Consider the following 22,212-nt stretch of genomic DNA (forward strand, 5'->3'; position numbering starts at 1 on the left):
ATGTGTGTGTGTGTGATAGATCTAAAGCACATAGTCCAGCCAATCAGGTCATTTTTAGGAGGGAATTTGGCCATTCTGCTGGAATCTTTTTGCAGTTTTGGGCAAACAGCTGTTTGAGAATGGGGGCTATTTAACAAGGATCTTCACCCTTTTATGTTCCACCCCAGCCCCTTTCTTTTCATTTTTTTTTTCCAATCGACTTTAGAAGTAATGGTAGTCTGCTGCTGCACCCCAGCTCATCAGGAGGCTCTTTTTTTGCAGCCAGTCCACTGATGACATGCTGGAGCATATGTAGTGTAGAAGATCGCCCGGCAGTCTTGTGGGGTGCATTATGTTATATTGCGGGAAGTGGGGGGCTGCATCATTATCGCCCAGAAGGGAAATATGGAAGTGTGGCGCACATACAAAATGTGCAAGGATTGTACAACCTAACAAAAATATATTTATGTGTGTTACGTTATGAGCTCTCACCTTACACTCTTGTCTTTGGATTTTATTGTAACTGTACCACTATCTCCATTTGACTTTTAGTTTTGTTTTTTATTGGTGCTATAAAATCTGTATAACAAAAATTAGTTTTTGTTTTTTTATATATATATATATATATATATATATATATACACTATATGTGTCTATTAAATGATGAGACTGATTAAATATATTACAAATGTAATGCTTGTCCCCTTCAATATATTCCCCATTTGCACTAATACATTGCTGCAGTCTTGTTTTCCCCTGGTCAAAGACATGGAGAAAATCTATTTTTGTCAGCTGTTTCAGCACATCCACCATTTTCTTCTTTACAGCATCAACTGACTCAAAACGTGTCCCTTTAAGCCAGGGGTAGGTAACCTGGGGCCATCCAGCTGTTGCAGAACTACAAGTCCCAACATGCCTCTGGAAGTAATTGTAACTGCCAGCCTTGCAATGCCTTATGGGAAATGTAGTTCCACAACAGCTGGAGTGCTACTGGTTGCCTTCCCCTGCATTAGTCCAGGTTCACACTGGGCTGCGGGAGTAAAGCCGTGCAAGTTCAGCTGGATTTGCACAATTTCACTCCCACTGTCAGACCCGATTTTGGCCGAGTATACAAAGACATCCGTGCAGGCCGAAATCGCAAAAAGTAGGACAGAAACTACTTTTTGAAATCGGTGCGGAGCTGCACTGATTAGGACAGTGTCATTGCCGGCAAATGCCGTCGATTTGACATGTCAAAACGAAGCAGTGTGAACCAGGGATCAAGCACTGATTTCACTTTTGGGAATTCATGCTCACGTCCCTTGCTGAATCTTTTGTGCCACTCAAACACGCGCATGAGAAGGGCTGTCATATTATTAAGCTGTAGTAAACATTTGAAAACATTCTGTTGGTGTTTTGTGCAATTTAAAAAAAAAAAGAATTAAAGCGGGAGTTCACCGGAATTTTTTTTTTTTTCAACCTTAGATTAATGCTCATTTTGTCAAGGGGAATCGGGTAGTTTTTTTAAAATCTAAGCAGTACTTACCGTTTTAGAGAGCGATCTTCTCCGCCGCTTCCAGGTATGGTCTTCGGGACTGGGCGTTCCTATTTGATTAACAGGCTTCCGACGGTCGCATACATTGCGTCACGAGTAGCCGAAAGAAGCCGAACGTCGGTGCGGCTGTATACGGCGCCTGCGCACCGACGTTCCGCTACTGTCGGAAAATCGTGACACGATGTATGCGACCGTCGGAAGACTGTCAATCAAATAGGAACGCCCAGTCCCGCAGCCCATACCCGGAAGCGGCGGAGAAGATCGCTCTCTAAAACGGTAAGTACTGCTTAGATTTAAAAAAAACAACCCGATTCCCCTTGACAAAATGAGCATCAATCTTAGGTTAAAAATTAACTTTTCGGGTGAACCTCCACTTTAATTGACACGTTGTTTAACTTTTACATTTAGCATTTTTTCAGCACACTACAGAAAACTCAACCAAACTAAATGGAGACAAATAATCAACTGAATGTCATAGAGTGTTGCTTGTCATGCAGGTTCAAGGTCACCATGCATACAGTTAGAACCGGTCTAGTTTTTTATTAGACACACTGTGTGTGTGTGTGTGTGTGTGTGTGTGTGTGTGTGTGTGTGTGTGTGTGTGTATATATATATATATATATATATATATATATATATATATATATATATATATATATATATATATATTGGACAGAATGATGAAAACACCAGGTAAAGGAATGAAATCATTACCTAATATGGTGTTGGACCGCCTTTTGGCATCCAGGGCGGCCTCAATTCTCCTAGGAATTGATAAATATAAGTCTTTGGATGGTGGATAATGGAATCTCATACCATTCTTCATGCAAAAATCATTCCTGTTCTCGCAGAAACGCCGGAGGCGAAACACAAACCCGAACTTTGTTCTCCAATATCGACTTTAGTGGCTCTACGAAATTGAGGTCAAGCGACTGGGAGTATAACAAAAAAAGTGTGTGTGTGTGTGCTGTGTTTTTTATATAATATTTTTCTTTTTGCTCTACTATATAAAAAAAAATAGAGATATACAGTATATATAATGCATGGAAGCTGTGTGTTTGGGGGGGGGGGGGGTTGAAGGTCCCCTTTAAGCTGCTTGTACATGGCATGACATGTTTTTTAACATCTTCATGTAGCATTATTACAATGTATGGAGGATTTCAGCTGCTACAAGGCCTACTCAGTGAAAAAAAAAAAACTTGTCAGCGGCCAATGGGGAGCTCAAAGGGGGAGCATCCCTAGATTGTAGGTGAGTATAGTTCTGATTTACCAAATCCTAGTAGCATGATGACAAACCTAAACAATCCATTCAATTTGTAGCCAATTGCTCAGGCCCTTGTGCTACATAGTTGTTGGCAGATCCAAAGGAGATTGTACAGTGTATGGTAGCAGTGTTCCAGTATTTGTCAGTTGTAGCTGACCCAGTGCTTGACCCAAGTACCTCTCTTCAGGTTGGATATGTAAGCCTGTCCAGATAGCTCATTTATATCCCTGAAAATGATTGCTTTAGATATGTAAAATCTTGTAACCAGAGAAAATAAATATGATTTTGAGCACCAAAAGAATTATACTTGTTTACTTTCTGCCAGGAGTCTGCTTGCTCAGCAGGGGGATCTGTCTGCTGATCCCCAATAAGCTGGCGGATGACTGGTCCATGTCCAGTCTGCTTATGCAGAGCGAAAACAAACAGCTCGTTGCCCTCTATGGGCGGTCAGAAGTAAACGTACCAGCTGTCTGTTTATACCTGTCTGCCATCCGATCTGGGCAGATGGAGAGGGACTGATCCTCATCCCCTGTTTTTATTGCTGTGGATTGGATGTAAATAGACACAAGTCAGTTTGCACCCGCTGCTCCATAGAGACGACTGGTGAGTCCTGAAAAACCGGGCAGGCAGACCAACTGGACCGCTATTGTGAAAGGGGCCTTAAAGTATTTTTTTATTTCTGTCCATCTAAATGAGATTTTTCTTGATTTCTAGGAGAATATGTATGACAGATACCGAATAAGCCCAAGAATACCACTGAAAGGAGAGCCCATTGATCTGTCAAAACAAAGGGGTCTTACCCCAGAGAAATTTCCCATCACCCCTGTGAAAATGTTGGATAGACCTCTCGCGGACCCATGGACACCCACCGCCAACCTAAAGATGCTTATCAGCGTTGCAAGCCCAGAAATCAGAGACCGAGAAAAGAAGAAGGAACTCTTCCGCCCAATAGAAAACGAGCCAGAGGACATCGAGCCCGATGCCCAACAGGTACTGCAGAAAACAACATTTTTGAGTTATTGCATTCAGCTAGTATGTGCTGACAGCAGATAGAATGGCATGGTCGCAAAAAAAAAACAACACATCACTGCTTAAAGGGATGTTCCGTTCTTGGGGAAGTACTTCTCCAGAAAAACTTTTATATTTAGTATTCTTGAAAAAAAGTGGTTTGTTTATTTATTTGTGCTGGTTTTAATATCAGTTTCATATGAAAAAGTGGTATTTTTAGACTAATAACTAATCTAAATATGACAATTGAGTGTGATGCGATTTCATACAAGTACTCCCGGAATATCTTTTTATGATAGATTATTTGTGTTCTTATATGCTTTTCTTTCTTGTCAGTTTGAGGCAGTGGATGACATTGATGATTTAGAGAAGAGACCAAGCAGGAAACAAAAGAGCCTGGGCCTTCTGTGTCAAAAGTTTTTGGCTCGATATCCTAGCTACCCTCTTTCCACCGAGAAAACTACTATCTCTTTGGATGAAGCTGCTTCAAGCCTGGGTAAGATTATCCTTCTGTAAACATCATACAATTAAAATGTGTGTGTGTGTGTGTGTATATATATATATATATATATATATATATATATATAACTACATTTTTTGTTTTGTTTCTGACAATGATGTATTTTTATGTTGAAGTGGGACATCTGGATTAGTAACAATATCTGATAGAATTGCTAGAGGATACAAGATCTCTTAGGCCGCCTACACACGATAGGATCGCCAGAGGACAACGGTCTGAAGGACCGCTTTCATCAGTCCAAACCGATCGTGTGTAGGCCCCATAGGTTATTTAACCTTCGGTCAAAAAAATGAGAACTTGCTTTAAAATTGAACCGATGGACGCCTAACCGATAGGTCAAAACCGATCGTTAGTATGCAAAAGCATCGGTTAAAAACCCGTGAATGTTTAGAATCAATTCGACGCATGCTTGAAAACATTGAACTTCATTTTTTTCAGCACGTCGTTGTGTTTTACGTCACCGCGTTCTGACACGATCAGTTTTTTAACCGATGGTGTGTAGGCGCGACGGACCATCAGTCAGCTTCATCGGTTAACTTAAGACAACTGTCCTTCAGTCCGTTTTCATCGGATGGACTGATCGTGTGTACGCGACCAAACACTACATGATGATCATTCACAGGCACTCTTGGGGGTCACAAAGTGTAAAATTGGGGTGTATTTCCTTACCCTGTAACCTAGGATGCTGCTCATAGCCATCCTTGGAAATCTCTCTTGTTTACTCAAATACTGGAGTATACATATGTATTGCCATTGATTTCAATACCTGGCTGTATGCAGTAACTGTGGCTTTCAGGTGGGGATATCTTCACACATTTTACATAATTTTGCCCTAGGTGCCAATGTGCATGAGGCCTATTGGTGGCGATACACGCAACAGTCTGATTTGAACGGTTCTTCACAGAATATGACGTTGTGGTTGAATCTATAAGTTCTCAAAAAGACTCATATTGTGTCATCAATCGATTTATTCTTCAGCAAAACCAATCAGTCATTGACTATTATTTTGATCGGTCTGGACTAAAAATCCAACCATAGGAAAGAGAAAAGATGATCGTTAGGTGCATGGCACATCGAGCAATATTTTTCGACCTTCCAGCTGTATTTTTCTTCCGGACAGTAAATTGATCCACAGTATGACTATAGTAAATTGTATGGACAGTATTTGCATGCTCATCATATAAAGTTATTTTATAGACCCAGATTATGTTGGGAGTGTGATAAGGTGTGGCTTTTACATAAAAAAATATTTCAGTTTGTTACTTCTTCTCACCCCCAGGAGTGGAGCGGAGACGGATCTATGACATAGTAAATGTCTTGGAGTCCCTGCACTTGGTGAGCCGTGTGGCAAAGAATCAATACTGCTGGCATGGACAGCACAGCCTAAATGACACCTTAAAAAACCTTCAGCGGGAGGGGGAAAGACAGAATTATGGAGCACAAATTGCTTCCTTCCAGCACAAGGATTTCATGACGGAGCCGAAGAAGCACTGTTTCCTATTAAACCAGGGTGCTCTTTCCTTACAGTTTTCTGAAGCAGACTGCCCATCTGGTGAGTGAATAATGGGGGACTGTCACTTATTTGTTGCTGACAATGAGCTCAAGGGTCGTAAACACTATAAGAAAATCGGGGGACCATTTTTGTCCAAAGAAAACACCACTGCTGTTTTATGGATGTTCTAATACTGTTTATACAGAGGCCTAGTCTATGCATGGGGACCCTTAATTTCCAAGAGTCCGATTTTGGTTTTACATAGTTGATGGAAGATAAATTGGGCAGCCTCTGCCTGTTTTGTACAAATACCAAGGTGTATAAATTGGGCAGCCTCTGCCTGTTTTGTACAAATACCAAGGTGTATAAATTGGGCAGCCTCTGCCTGCTTTTTACAAATACCAAGGTGTATAATGGAGCAGATAGTTAGACGTACAGGTACTGATCACCTGCCCACAAGCTGCAATGTACCTTATGGGGCTCCCAACCTGCTGGTCGTAAATTATGTCAGTAATTGCTGTTTTTTTTCCTCTGTAATTGCTGCTCCTTCTGTCTCATGCCAAGTTTGATTTCTTTAGTTTACTTTGTCATCACACTAGCTGTCACAACTCTTGGCAATTTAAACAGAATGTAATGCAAATAAGCGGTGGTTGTCTTTTGAAAATGATCAGTAAATCTAAAGCGGGGGAAGAAGAGCCCTTTAACGTCAATGACTGGTATCCTCAATGACCAATGGGAAGATTCAGATCCAAGCAGTTAAACTCCATTTGCATGCGACTTAAGTTGCATGGCAAATCGCAGCCCATTCTTTTCAATGGCACTCGTTCAAATTGGAGTGCCTTAAAGTTGCAGCGATTTTTGAAAAGTTGCCTGCAATACTTTAATGCAACTTTAGTCCAGAGAATATAAACCCTTATCCAGTTTTACATTCTCTGGACCAAAGTCGCATCAAAAGTTGCACCAAAGTTGTGCAGGCAACTTTCCAAATCGCTAGAACTTTAAAGGCGCTCCAATTTGAACAAGTTGCGCTGGAAATCGTGCTTCTTATGTGAATGGAGCCTAAAGTAGTAGATTTACTAAAACTGGAGAGAACAATATCTGGTGTAGCTGTGCATAGAAACCAATCGGCTTCCAGTTTTTTTTTTTTTGTTTGTCAAAGCTTAATTGAACAAAATGAAAGTTTTGAAGTTCGAAATTCTCACTATACCCTGTACCACTGGTAGATCCAGTGTCTCACGGAAATATAAGGGTGCAGGCTGTCTTATGCTTAATCCAGAAAGCAGGAAGTATAAGGGAATGAGAGACGCTGCACACAATTGGCTCCACGGGGGAAAAGAGACCTATACGGTCTGAACCTTGAGGTCCTCCTGAGCCCCGTCTCTGATGCATTTCGTCTTGCCTATTAGGGCTTAATTATAGAGATATCTCTATGATTAAGCCCTGATGGATGGGGCGAAATGCATCAGTGATAGGGCTTACACCGTTCACATCTCTTCACATGTTGAGTGCCAGTGCTGTGCAGCGCCTCCCATCCCCTCAAACTGAAGTTAGTAACTGATTGGCTACCATGCAGAGCTGCACCAGATTTTGCACTCTCCAGTTTTAGTAAATCAACCCTTAAAGCGGGAGTTCACCCATTTATTTATTGTTTGATCTTTTCCCCTTAGATTCCTGCTCGTTTTGTCTAGGGGAATCGGCTAATTGTTTTAAAATATGAGCCGTACTTACCGTTTTCGAGATGCATCTTCTCCGTCGGGTTCCGGGTATGGGTCTTCGGGAGCGGGCGTTCCTTCTTGATTGACAGTCTTCCGAGAGGCTTCCGACGGTCGCATCCATCGCGTCACTATTAGCCGAAAGAAGCCGAATGTCGGTGCGGCTCTATACTGCGCCTGCGCACCGACGTTCGGCTTCTTTCGGAAAATCGTGACGCGATGGATGCGACCGTCGGAAGCCTCTCGGAAGACTGTCAATCAACATAGGAACGCCCAGTCCTGCAGCCCATACCCGGAAGCGACGGAGAAGATGCATCTCGTAAACGGTAAGTACGGCTCATATTTTAAAACATCTAGCCGATTCCCCTAGACAAAACGAGCATCCATCTAAGGGGAAAAAGTAATATATACAGGTGAACCTCCGCTTTAAGTGATTAATACATTTTATCATCAAAGTGCTGGTGTTTTAGTATACAAGCAACAAAAAATGTGTGCATGCCTGCTCTTCTTTTATAGGCTCTGCTTACTTTACAAATTACATTGGTGACAGTATAATTTTAAGATGTACACAGAACTAATTTTACACACTTCTGTAAAGAGATTATATTCAATCATTCAAGTACTGATGATTTTAGTAATACGTTTTTTTAATCAAATTATTATTTTACCCTAGCATCTGCCAGCAGTCGCAAGGACAAATCACTTAGGATTATGAGCCAGAAGTTTGTCATGCTGTTCCTTGTATCAACCACCAAGATTATCACTCTTGAGATAGCAGCCAAAATCCTCATTGAGGAGAGTCAAGACATTTCTGATCACAGCAAATTTAAAAGTAAGTAGTCCTTTACCGTAAGAATGTTTGTATTCGATAGTAGTGTGGGCTGCGTGTATTCATTCTTTGTTTTCTCTCTGCAGCCAAGGTACGACGACTTTATGATATAGCTAATGTACTAACCAGTCTTGGACTAATTAAGAAAGTCCATGTAACAGAAGAGCGTGGAAGAAAACCTGCATTCAAGTGGATTGGCCCTACTGATTTCAAGACGGAAGGTGGTAAGTCTGTGTTCTATCTTGTCCCCCTCTTTGCTCATTGCATAATTATGTACAACAGCCAGCGAATATCCAGATTTATTGATGAAATTCTGTTTTATGTTTTGTAGACCAGAGGATGGAAGTCACAACTACTACTCCGTCACCAGATTCTAAAAGAGAAGGCTGTAATGCCACAGCTGATAGCAATAGGCAGAGGCTGCTGCGTCATTCCTCATTTAACCACATTCAAGCTATTAATACTGTGAAAAGGAAGGTGTGCTCTGAGCCCAGTAGCCCTCACAAGTGTCAGAAAGGTAAATCTTCTTTTTGTGATATTGAGTTTTATCAAAAGCAGCAACTCTTGAGCGCTACGAAAATGCTGAAAGCTAAACCCTGTGAAGAGAATGGCTTTTCAGTTTGCAGAAACGTCTCCCTTTTGCAGAGCTTCCACCACTCATTATATCAGGGTTGCCAACCGTCAGTAAATTTACAAACCGTTTGTAAAATCCGTAATTTTTCCACCTGTCCATAAATGTCCATTACGGACATACAGACTACACGTCCATAATGGACATTTATGGACAGATGCAAAAATTGCAGATTTTACAAACTGTTTGTAAATTTACTGAAAGTTGGCAACCCTGCATTATATTGAACTCCTTGGCCCAGTCCAATAGCTGGTCCCTTGGCCCAGTCCAATAGCTAGTCCCTACTGTGGTTCCTTCTGCTGGCTTCTAGTTGCTGCAGGAGGTTGCCAAGAGGAATCAAAGCAATTAGCAGGGGAAATACTACGTCACAAAATTGAAAGCCAGGAAACTGGCTAGACAGGCAAATATAAAACTTTTTTTTTAACAGTCTGCTGCTTTTAGCATTTATTTTTTAAGCAACCCCTAACAGGGTTGCTTTATTTGGATTTGTATACAGTGTGGGTAGTCAGATGGTGAGACCTAACCAGAAGACACGAACAAAAGGGCAGCCAAAAAAATATGGGACTATGGTAGTCTATTACATTGATTTCAGTAAAGTACAGGAATTGATCTCCTGAATCCTAATACTATGTTTAAACAAATGTTTTTTTTTCCCCCCCACTTTAGTTTCTGTGGAGAACGTTGATACTTCTTCTTCCAAGATGGCACATTTAGCAGCTATCTGTAGACAGCAGATTGAAAATGACTGCAGGTAAGTCAAACTTTATGAATTTCCTTTTTTTAGGGCATGCAACGTTGGCCATAGTCAGAGGCAGTCAGTCTTTGGGTACAACCTGATTTAACCCCGAGCATATGTATCTTCTAGCAGGGTCCTAAACACAAATTGTTAACTTTGAAAACTATTCATGATTTCAGATATGCACAAGGGAGAGGTAGGTGCACTGCCAATGTCTCTAAAATGAGATTATTAGTAAAAATGCCAGTGTTTGACTTGGGTTTTCTGACATGACCAAGCACTATTTCCAAAATTAGCTGTGAGTGTCTCAGACATTAGTTCTTTGCTTGGTCCAGGTCAGGAACCTCTTTTTAATGTCTATGGTACATCTAAGCACCCTATATTTTTAGCAGGCAGAACACACTAGCTTCCTGCTGCAGGTACCCTCTACTGAGGATAGAATACATCTGGCTTCTGTGGTTGAACCTCAGCCTCGTGAGAGAGGTCCCCCAGATGTCTTCCCTTTATTCTCCACTTCATCAAGTGAAGGTTTGGGGGGGAGGGTAGCACTTCTACTAAGATGCCTGTCCTCTCTCAATGGCTGTGGGTGGTTTTGCTGGATCTGGGGAGTTCAGAAAATTCCAAGACCATGGCTGGTACTCACGATTAGGGGGTCTCTGCAGAGTTCTTCTGCCAGGTCCCAGAAACCTTTTGGCTCATCCTAAGTTTTTTTATTTATTTAACTTCCATTCCTGTCTATCATTATGTGGGTGCAATCTATGCGTCTTATTCCTTCAGTCAGGTTGACTTTGTGGGTTCAGATTCTTGCGTTTTCTAGTGGACTCATGAGCCACTTCTTGCCCTGTGAGCTATTGTGTTGTGCTGATAGGGGTGCGCATCTTCACCGGTCTCACGATTCGATTCGATTACGATTATCTGGTCAACGATTCGATTCGATTCCGCGATGCATCACGATGCATCAAGATTACCAACGAGCTCTCACTTCCGCTTGGGCCGCCTAGGTGGCCCTTCATCCCCGTAATCTTCTGAGACACATCACAGGTCCCAGAAGATTGTCCAGCTATGCAGGACAGCGCAGTGAGACATGTGCACCTGGCTGTGAAGCTGCAAGCTGTCACAGCCGGATGCCCACAGTAGTATTGCCAGCGCCATGGACAGAATGGAGGGTTCGGGTGGCCACGTCGCTGGATTGTGGGACAGCTGAGTGTCTTTTTATTAAAAGTCAGAAGATACACTGTTTTTTGAAGCTGCTGACTTTTAATAACTTATTTTTTTACTGAACTCTGCTTTTAAATAAAAATAAACTCATTCCCTTAAAGTGGAGTTCCACCCAAAAGTGGAACTTCTGCTTTAAGCACTCCTCGCCCCCTGCCATTTTTAATGGGACTTTTTGTCACAGCTGCCTAGGTGACTCCTCCTGTCGCCCTAGGTGGCTCCTCCTTGCCAGCAATCTTCTGGGACACAGGTCCCAGAAGATTGTCTGGCCAATGGCAGATAACAGTGCGCGCCTGGCCATGAAGCCGTAAGCTATCATTGCCGGGTGCCCACAGTAGATATGGCGGGGTTGAGGAGAGGAGCGGGGAAAGGTATGGGACTCTGTGCGGCCGCATCGCTGGACTGAGGGACAGGTAAGTGTCAGTTTAATTGAAGTCACCAGCTACACTTTTTGTAGCTGGTGACTTTTACTAAACTAAAAAACGGTGGAACTCCGCTATAAGTAGTGCACTAATCCGGTGCACTACAGGGTACAGGAATATACAAATGTGGTGCTGGGAGGTCAGGAGAGATTATAATCCACAGCAAACAGCCCTGTGAAGCTCCCTGTACTGTGTCTGTGTTGAAATTACCCTGGATTCCCAAGTTCACACATTCCAGCACACTAGGAGTTAACACAATGGAATGTGCAAATTTAGGAGATCAGGGTAATGTCAACACAGAGCACATGTAGGAAAAAGAATACAGCTGTAACTAAGAGTACCCGTTTTGAAATACATGCCGTTCTAAACCATTAAATGTCCACTGCTGCATGTGCTTTTTAAAATATATAAAGCTTCTCATACCTGCATTTCTGTCTGTGTATGCTCTATATTCCGCACGTGACTCTGTCCTGTACAGCCCGCCTCTTGCCTCTTGTTCTCCTCTTTCCTGACATCAGTGGGAGTTCTCAGCCCCGCCCACCGTCTGTACTGTAGCCATCAGATGAGAAGAGAGGCTGACGGGGCTGACTTCAGGAGACACGTGGGAGGTGAGAGGCGGGCCAGAGCGTGCAGTCACATAAGGGGAATATACAGACAGAAATATAGGAATGAAACACAGTATATTTTAAAAAGCACACGCAGCAGTGTCCCCTGAATGGATTATAGCAGCATGTATTGCAAAACGAGCATTTTAAAACACACGCTCGGAGCGCTCTCCCGGGAGGGGCGGGGCAAGTCGGGATGACGTCACCGACATCGATTATTGGGGTCACATGCATCGATGCAGAATCGGGGGCCCCCGAATCTCGATGCATCGATGCAACGATTATATTCAACACCCCTATGTGCTGATACCATAAACTCTATTGTACTTCACTTGGTGATTTTGGTTGTCTAGCTAGGCGAGGCCTACCTTTTTCTTTACTTTTTCTCTTTTCTTTTTTGTTACAAGAATCCATCTCTTTAACCCTAATTGTTAGTGTTGCAGGCCCTAGGCCTTGCTATGTAGATCTACTGGTCTTTTCTTGTTTGAACTCATTCTTTTGTACCTACTGGGTGTTTCCCCTAGTTTTTCATTGCCCACATTAGTTTGTGGGGGTCCCATCTTATCCGGCTTTAGGTGTTGGTCCTTTAGGTGGACTGCTTTGAACGACCCCGACTGTATCTGAAATCCTGTGTCCCTCAATGGAGCCCAAAAAAAAGGATCTATTATTATTCATGATTTAGATAGCGGCAACAATTTGCACATCGCTTTACAATATAAAGGGGGACAGTACAATTACAATACAGAAGGAATAGGAGGGCCCTGCTCATGGAGCTTACAATCTAATGGATTTAAAGTGGACGTTAACCCTCACATATACCCAGTGAAGTGAACAGCCTCAGATGATACACAGAGATGACACAGAGTCTTCTGCTTTATATACTGTTTAGAAAGTGCACGTCCTGTTAGAATTTTCTATTCCTGATTCACCTGTGGGTGTGGAATTCTTGCCATATACTGTGAGACAACTGATTAGAGGAAAGGCACACACCCCCTCTGCACATAGAAACAATGCAGAGCTGGGCTGTGAATAGACCAGCTCTCTGCTAATCTATAGCACCCACCCTGACACAAAATTCAGCCTGGCTGAAGAACGGAGCAGGAGACATAGTGCTTTGAGGAGAGATAAGAAAACACTGCAGATACATGTGCCCCGCTCAAATTTCATGAATCCGTTCTCCTTACTTTATAACTCATAAGCAGCCTATACTGTGCAAGAAGCCCAGCTTCTATCTAAGTCTTTAACTCTTTGTTAGAACAGATAGGGTTCAAATCTAGTTTTTCAACTGGTGTTTAAGCTCTGCCTGCCCAATACAGACAGTGTTATTTATGGCAAACACAGGTGCCCACCCTTCTAAACAAAGATAACTGGTAGGATTTTGTAGTGCTAGAATTTCCAAAACCGTGAACAGATTTAAAGAATTTTTATTTATTTTTTCTTAGTTATGCTATGTGAATTAGAGCATGTAACAAATATAAAGTAGGTGTTATCTCAGGTTGGCTGCAAGCATGGTGCAATATACAATGGTGGGGGGTTCTTAATCTTTTGAAGTTACATTATTTTGTGTTTCCTTATTTTTATTTCTTTCCATGTCTTTTAGGACTCAGAGGGCTACTACAGATAAACTGTCCAATGGGAACCTTGGCCCGGTGCCATTTTCGGTTGTTGTGCCTGTGAATTCAGAGTATAGTGTCAGGCACCATGTTGACCAGGAGAACTCCATTGCTCCGAATGATATGAGTGCGCTAAAGTTTATAGCCCCCTCTAACTTGGATCAGAGTTGTCATGGATTTCTACCTAATCAGCCATACATGTATGTTCCATCTGCATCTGTCTTAATGCTCTGTGGCAATCATCCTGGAGGGAAAGGTTTGGATACACATCATAGGGAAGGAAGTACACCTCCAATTCTAGATCTGGGGAACATGTCTGAAAGCAACCAACCAGTCATAAGACAAAGGACTGACAGTAGCGATGAGGCCCCTCTTTCTTTGGTCAAACCAAAGGTAGGTATAACCACAGTTCTGTGACTTTTCTGTTATGCTAAGCTAATGTGTTTTTGTGCACTTTCATATAACCAATATTTAGTATTAATGCCAAATATCAATGTGTTTATTTTTTCTTAGTGCATTTGGGCACCTCAAACTCCTTCTTTTTATGAGACCAGCATTCAGCATAAATCACCAGATCGTGTTGGAGAGGAAAAGCATATAGACTCCAATCATACTGTACAGAATGCGTTTGAGCCAAATTGCATTCAGCGTGTCTTAAATACAAAAGACGAGACTCTGCAAGCTGCACCACCACAGTATTTGTATGTTCCTTCGGCAGCTGGTAAGTTCAAGCTCCAATTTGTATTTTTGTAACTCCTATAAAAACATTTTGTAGTATTAAAGGGAATTTAGAAGTTTACAACTTGCTTTTACACTGACGGGAGGATTTTGCCCTTTTGATTCTGAACAGGGAATGCTCCTCCAGAGAACAGTGAGATACCACACCAACACAAACTTTTCAGTGTATGTGTCTAAAGGCCCATACACACGATCAGACTTTTTGACAGCAAATGTCCGACGGACCTGTTTGATCGGACAATCCGACCGTGTGTACGTTCAATCGGACAAATGTTCGCTGTGAAAACAGACAAACTTCCCGGCAACAAATGTCCTACGTCGGCTAATCCGATCGTGTGTACACAAGTACATTGGACTAAAGTCCAAAGTACAAGCACGCATGCTCAGAACCAGGGCTTTTTTTCAGGGGGAACTCAGTTCCACCACCTCTGGCTCAGACACTTTGGTGCCTGCTCACCACAATCACTTGTAAACACAGAAACCAGACTTCTGTGTTTACAAGCAACAGCTCTGCACTCTGTGTATAACCCCCCTGAACTCTGCACTCTGTATGCAATGCAATCCTGGTATTTAATACCCTTTAAGACCCTTCTACAATTTGTGAAATCTGAACGGGGTCGTGGTTGAGTTCCTGCACCTATTTTCGGAGAAAAAAATCTCTGCTCAGAACCAATGCTAAAGATCAGACAACAATAGCAGAAGTTGCCCAAAGGGTGGCGGTAAAGAGCTGAAAACCCACGTGATTTAGTGAAAGTTGGCTGAAAAAGGCCCTTTGAACAAAAATTCACGGAAAAGTCCGATGGAAGTTCGATCGTGTGCATGAGGCTTTAGTCTTACTGCTGTTCAATTTGATTGCATGAGTAACTTTAACAAGGTACTAAAAAAATGGTGGGGGGAATTTCATGCAGTATGCCACATCATTGATTCTACCTAATTTATCTCAAGTCATGCATTGTGTTTGCATAAACTGGTTTTAAATATTTCACATGTTCTACATTATTTATATATATATATTTTTTTTTTCTTTTTTAGGATTAAATGGATTTAATTTCTTTCTTCCTGCAAGTCAAGCTACAGGAGCAATGGGCCTTTCTCAGAATAATCTACAGCAGGTTAATGTTCCCTATGTAATGGTGCCATCAACAGCTCTTTCTGGATTGCCATTCCTCTGCTCTTCTGCACTTGCCAACCAAATCTCTGCTGTCTCCAGTGGGTCTGCTATTAGTTCTGGCAGCATGAGTTACAGTCTACCTGGCGTGCCTTCTTCGCATATCATGTTTGGTGCTTCACCCGTAGTATCTCCTCAACAATGCGAAACGTCCCTGGAACCAACACCAGCTCTTTCCCCAGTGTGTGCAAGTCCAGTCCCTGAAAAACTTGCCAGTTCTACAGCTGCAGACTCGCCTGTGTGTGTGGTCCAACCTGTTCCTATCAAACAAAACCAGGTAAGAAACCCTTTGTTTGATTATAGAAGAAAATTATCCATGCACTATATAGGCAAATAAAGGTGGTGACTGCCCCTGTTGAATTAAATAAAAGGTGAATGCTGTGGAAATGTTATGCTTGTATTATTATCTAGTGAGTCACTACCCTTAAACAAGCATATGCATGCCAGTTGTACAGCTGCAGACCCCTGGGTATGTGTGGTCTAACCTGTTTCTCTCAAACCAGCATGTTCTGGGTTAGTGACTAATTGGTGAAGAAGTGATAAAACTGATAGCCAAAGAGCATGCACCTTCAAACCCAATTTCTATTCTCTTATAAAGGCCATTCTAATCCCTGGTGTATATGGTTAGGACCTAAATCCCCAAAAAATAACAAAAAAGGAAATATATACACACCCTAAAGAGTTGAACTACAGTTTAATTTTATTGCTTAAAAGATCAAATACAAAAAGGTAATAGCAAAAAATCTCCTGTGTATAGGCCAAGAAGGAAGTCCCAAAAGTAAAAGGGAGTTCCTTAGTGGTCTACAACCTCCCCAAAACTATGAAACAGGCAATCTATGTAAAAACAAAACCATCCCTCATATATTAAAGAGAGCAAAGGCAAACCTTGCAGTCCAGACTCCTCCCTCCCCTAATAAAAAAAGCACCCCCTATAGATAGCTGGTTGATACCTATGTTACATTGTCTGTTTCATAGTTTGGGGAGGCTGTAGACCACTAAGGAGCTTCCTTTTCCTTTTGGGATTTCCTTCTTGTCCTATATACGTTTTCTTTTATTGTTTTTTGCTATTACCTTTTTGTATTTGCTCTTTTAAGTAATAACATGTAACCGTAGTTCATCTCTTTAGGGTGTGTATATATCTCCTTTTTTTGTTCATATATATATATATATATATATATATAATTTTTTATTTAGTCCAGTTATTGATTATACCCCAGTGAGTGCTACGAATTGTTTACTATAGGCGGGATTCCCATTTCTCCTTTTTTGTATATATGGTTAGGACATGCCTTTTATTTATTAGCCAATCTTATATGAAAGCACAGGTAAAAGGCTGTCCCTATCAATGAAAAGTTTGTGAATAAAGTTGACCATAGACAAAGCAATTTTTTTTTCTTCTATGCAACCACGGTCAGTGTTGATGAGGAAATCCCCTCTTGCAAAGCCATTGTGTTCTATAACAGCCACTAGCAATAATTGCATGTAAAATCCAACAGGCTGGTTGATGGATTGATCAACTTGGGTGCATTCAGCCTGCCACTACATGGTTCGAATCTCAGCTGGTTCAGCAGGATTCAAACCATCTATGGCCAGCTTTAGAAACATAGAATATCCAGGCTCAAACTTACCGACCAATCAGCAACCAACCAAATTCCCCTGTCTAACTGGTGCGTTAAAAACAGAGGCTTAGTTGCACACATCTGCAAATGCATGTGTAAGCTGCAGGCCCCGTCAAGGCGCTCTGTGTAAACTGCAGTCCTAACTGCAACATTGCATTTTATGTCTCCTCAGTGGGAGCACATGACTGCTGATGGATAGATAAGGGGCAGGTGACTGGAGGAGCCCAGCCCTCAATAAAGGGGCAGGAACACACTGCACACTAAGCACATGGAAGCAAAGGTGCTAGTGCGTTGCCTGACCACAATGACAAAAATTCAACAAACAATAGTCACTGCCCCTACCTATGAATGGTATAATAAGGAGCGCTGGAATGGGCGTATAAACATACAGAAACATAGAATATCCAGGCTCAAACTTACCGACCAATCAGCAACCAACCAAATTCCCCTGTCTAACTGGTGCGTTAAAAACAGAGGCTTAGTTGCACACATCTGCAAATGCATGTGTAAGCTGCAGGCCCCGTCAAGGCGCTCTGTGTAAACTGCAGTCCTAACTGCAACATTGCATTTTATGTCTCCTCAGTGGGAGCACATGACTGCTGATGGATAGATAAGGGGCAGGTGACTGGAGGAGCCCAGCCCTCAATAAAGGGGCAGGAACACACTGCACACTAAGCACATGGAAGCAAAGGTGCTAGTGCGTTGCCTGACCACAATGACAAAAATTCAACAAACAATAGTCACTGCCCCTACCTATGAATGGTATAATAAGGAGCGCTGGAATGGGCGTATAAACATACAGAAACATAGAATATCCAGGCTCAAACTTACCGACCAATCAGCAACCAACCAAATTCCCCTGTCTAACTGGTGCGTTAAAAACAGAGGCTTAGTTGCACACATCTGCAAATGCATGTGTAAGCTGCAGGCCCCGTCAAGGCGCTCTGTGTAAACTGCAGTCCTAACTGCAACATTGCATTTTATGTCTCCTCAGTGGGAGCACATGACTGCTGATGGATAGATAAGGGGCAGGTGACTGGAGGAGCCCAGCCCTCAATAAAGGGGCAGGAACACACTGCACACTAAGCACATGGAAGCAAAGGTGCTAGTGCGTTGCCTGACCACAATGACAAAAATTCAACAAACAATAGTCACTGCCCCTACCTATGAATGGTATAATAAGGAGCGCTGGAATGGGCGTATAAACATACAGAAACATAGAATATCCAGGCTCAAACTTACCGACCAATCAGCAACCAACCAAATTCCCCTGTCTAACTGGTGCGTTAAAAACAGAGGCTTAGTTGCACACATCTGCAAATGCATGTGTAAGCTGCAGGCCCCGTCAAGGCGCTCTGTGTAAACTGCAGTCCTAACTGCAACATTGCATTTTATGTCTCCTCAGTGGGAGCACATGACTGCTGATGGATAGATAAGGGGCAGGTGACTGGAGGAGCCCAGCCCTCAATAAAGGGGCAGGAACACACTGCACACTAAGCACATGGAAGCAAAGGTGCTAGTGCGTTGCCTGACCACAATGACAAAAATTCAACAAACAATAGTCACTGCCCCTACCTATGAATGGTATAATAAGGAGCGCTGGAATGGGCGTATAAACATACAGAAACATAGAATATCCAGGCTCAAACTTACCGACCAATCAGCAACCAACCAAATTCCCCTGTCTAACTGGTGCGTTAAAAACAGAGGCTTAGTTGCACACATCTGCAAATGCATGTGTAAGCTGCAGGCCCCGTCAAGGCGCTCTGTGTAAACTGCAGTCCTAACTGCAACATTGCATTTTATGTCTCCTCAGTGGGAGCACATGACTGCTGATGGATAGATAAGGGGCAGGTGACTGGAGGAGCCCAGCCCTCAATAAAGGGGCAGGAACACACTGCACACTAAGCACATGGAAGCAAAGGTGCTAGTGCGTTGCCTGACCACAATGACAAAAATTCAACAAACAATAGTCACTGCCCCTACCTATGAATGGTATAATAAGGAGCGCTGGAATGGGCGTATAAACATACAGAAACATAGAATATCCAGGCTCAAACTTACCGACCAATCAGCAACCAACCAAATTCCCCTGTCTAACTGGTGCGTTAAAAACAGAGGCTTAGTTGCACACATCTGCAAATGCATGTGTAAGCTGCAGGCCCCGTCAAGGCGCTCTGTGTAAACTGCAGTCCTAACTGCAACATTGCATTTTATGTCTCCTCAGTGGGAGCACATGACTGCTGATGGATAGATAAGGGGCAGGTGACTGGAGGAGCCCAGCCCTCAATAAAGGGGCAGGAACACACTGCACACTAAGCACATGGAAGCAAAGGTGCTATCCATCAGCAGTCATGTGCTCCCACTGAGGAGACATAAAATGCAATGTTGCAGTTAGGACTGCAGTTTACACAGAGCGCCTTGACGGGGCCTGCAGCTTACACATGCATTTGCAGATGTGTGCAACTAAGCCTCTGTTTTTAACGCACCAGTTAGACAGGGGAATTTGGTTGGTTGCTGATTGGTCGGTAAGTTTGAGCCTGGATATTCTATGTTTCTGTATGTTTATACGCCCATTCCAGCGCTCCTTATTATACCATTCATAGGTAGGGGCAGTGACTATTGTTTGTTGAATTTTTGTCATTGTGGTCAGGCAACGCACTAGCACCTTTGCTTCCATGTGCTTAGTGTGCAGTGTGTTCCTGCCCCTTTATTGAGGGCTGGGCTCCTCCAGTCACCTGCCCCTTATCTATCCATCAGCAGTCATGTGCTCCCACTGAGGAGACATAAAATGCAATGTTGCAGTTAGGACTGCAGTTTACACAGAGCGCCTTGACGGGGCCTGCAGCTTACACATGCATTTGCAGATGTGTGCAACTAAGCCTCTGTTTTTAACGCACCAGTTAGACAGGGGAATTTGGTTGGTTGCTGATTGGTCGGTAAGTTTGAGCCTGGATATTCTATGTTTCTGTATGTTTATACGCCCATTCCAGCGCTCCTTATTATACCATTCATAGGTAGGGGCAGTGACTATTGTTTGTTGAATTATGGCCAGCTTTAGTTGTGTTTAATATTGTTTAAACCGTAGGTCTTTTTTCAGTTGTATTCATAATTTTTTTTTTTCTCTCTCTCTTCTCTTAAATCAGCCTCCATTAACTCCAAAGAGTATACGTCCAGTTCATAAAGACACGTTCTTCAAGACGCCTGGCAGTTTAGGAGTTTCTCCAGCTCTTCAGAAGAATGAGAGGTCCCTAGCCAGGAACTCCAGCTCTGCCCAGAGGAGATTAGACATCTGCAGCAGCTCAGATGATTGATGTCCTCAGACTTTCTTTCTCTAGAACCGTGTGGCCTTTGGAACACTGTCCTCTACATTCCATAATTGTATAGGTGCCAGAAAATCTCTTCCTTTTTTACCTAGGAATTAGGTAGAACTTCCACTATTTATCATACACCAGTAGGATAATAAGTGAACATTTTGGTGGGTTTTGAGACGCCTGGAAACACCAACCAGCACTTAACCAGCACTGACTTGACCAGTTGTCTTGATTACTGGATGTCAACAAGTAATTGTGTAAGGGTCACTGAGTTTACATGTTCAAATCGCTGTCTTATTCAAATAGTGTGAATGGGAGCATATGTTAAAAAGCTGTAAATTCCTCCTGTCGCCATAGCAACACACTAACTTAAATGGTTTGGGTGAGACAGTTACAAGTCCCAGATGCTCTAAAGAGCAGTTGCTTTGCTACTTGAAAATGAATTGATTGTAGCTTATTTGTTATATAAGAAACTTCAGTATCTGAAGTTAAAGGAAAAACTACACAATTGTATTTTCACACCAAATAAAATGTGATATATATTATTTTTTTGTAATCCTGGACGTATCGGTGTACAGCCTTACAGAGCATGCATAACACTTCTACAGTGCCATGTTCACATGGTAACCTTGTTATTGGATATATTTAATTTGTTTAAATTTTAGGGGTTCAGTAATGATAAATATTTATAATCAGTTAGTGTCACAAGAGCAGGGTGGATCAAATATCCTCTATCATTATTTAACATATGTTTTTGTATGTCCAACGCTTAAGGTCTCCATGGCCCAGAGTCCTCTCGTGTCTTCACGTTAAAATGGGCACAATGAACAGAATATACTATGTTTCATAGCTATTAACACTACAGTAGTAGTTATGACTTTTCGTAATAGACTTGAATAGTATTTCTAATTTTTGTTTTTCCTTTATATGTTCATTTTAGGTATTGTTAATTATTCCATTTTTGAAGGAATTCTTAATGCTGAAAATCTCTTTTGCCTGTATTTCCCAGTTTTACTGTGGTCACTGTTTTTGTAGCGGTAATACTGTTTCTGTAATAAGCTGATGCTTATTTGCACTGACTGAGTTGCATATTCCTAATGTGACAGGTTATATGATTTACCAGTTCTTTATCTGTTAAATGTAAATGGGCTATCTAAATACTTGAATGTGTTTTTTACCATGTTTACACAAATCTCATGGTGCTATTTTTTTCCATATTCAGCGCTGCTTAGTGTAATATATTATTGCACTGCTAGTTTTATGTATTTCTGCTGCTTGTAACCTTCTTATCATTTTAGGTCTTATCATTATTATTATTATTATTATTATATGTGCTTTTTAGCTATGTTTGTCATAGCTCTAAACAAATTAATTTGAATGTACACGGTGTATTATAATGTTAAAAGACCAATAAAACACTTGGTACTAAATTATTTGTTTTGGTATTGTGCGAACATTACAATTGGGGTTCTGTGGAAACAAAGGAATGCATGTTTTTCGAACAACTGAATTATGTTGAAATAGATTTTATGATCGCTTACGCGTTCTGTATATTTGTACAATGTCTTACAATACAGTCTGCATAATGACTAATGCTTATTTTGTGAGCCACTGCACTAGTTACAAAACATCATCATACATGGATGGATGGAGAGAAGAAAAAAATATGATATATTTTATATAAATATCCTATCCCATTTATTTTGTCCAAAGAGATCATTACAAACTATATACGGAAACATTTCTTTTTTTTTTTTCTCATTCAAGTTTAAGTTTATTTTCAAAATATAGACAGTACATTTGACATAAAAGA

The 22,212-nt window shown here is 41.8% G+C and overlaps 1 protein-coding gene across 3 annotated transcripts in view; it reads left to right on the forward strand.

Annotated features, from left to right (window-relative positions):
• E2F7 (E2F transcription factor 7) overlaps positions 1–21,829 on the forward strand; it is a 23,297-nt gene extending 1,468 nt beyond the window's left edge. For all 3 annotated transcript variants that reach the window (XM_040343955.1, XM_040343957.1, XM_040343956.1), the window contains exons 3-13: positions 3,492–3,767; positions 4,122–4,281; positions 5,585–5,857; positions 8,183–8,341; positions 8,425–8,562; positions 8,670–8,855; positions 9,636–9,720; positions 13,548–13,953; positions 14,074–14,281; positions 15,331–15,743; positions 20,232–21,829. In XM_040343955.1, the coding sequence (XP_040199889.1) occupies positions 3,492–3,767; positions 4,122–4,281; positions 5,585–5,857; positions 8,183–8,341; positions 8,425–8,562; positions 8,670–8,855; positions 9,636–9,720; positions 13,548–13,953; positions 14,074–14,281; positions 15,331–15,743; positions 20,232–20,399 (2,472 nt within the window). In that variant the 3' untranslated portion in view covers positions 20,400–21,829. The remainder of the gene's footprint in view (positions 1–3,491; positions 3,768–4,121; positions 4,282–5,584; positions 5,858–8,182; positions 8,342–8,424; positions 8,563–8,669; positions 8,856–9,635; positions 9,721–13,547; positions 13,954–14,073; positions 14,282–15,330; positions 15,744–20,231) is intronic.
• Positions 21,830–22,212: the final 383 nt, after the last annotated feature.

This window comes from Rana temporaria, chromosome 3 (assembly GCF_905171775.1).
Source record: "Rana temporaria chromosome 3, aRanTem1.1, whole genome shotgun sequence".
In the NCBI taxonomy this organism is placed as follows: Eukaryota; Metazoa; Chordata; class Amphibia; order Anura; family Ranidae; genus Rana; species Rana temporaria.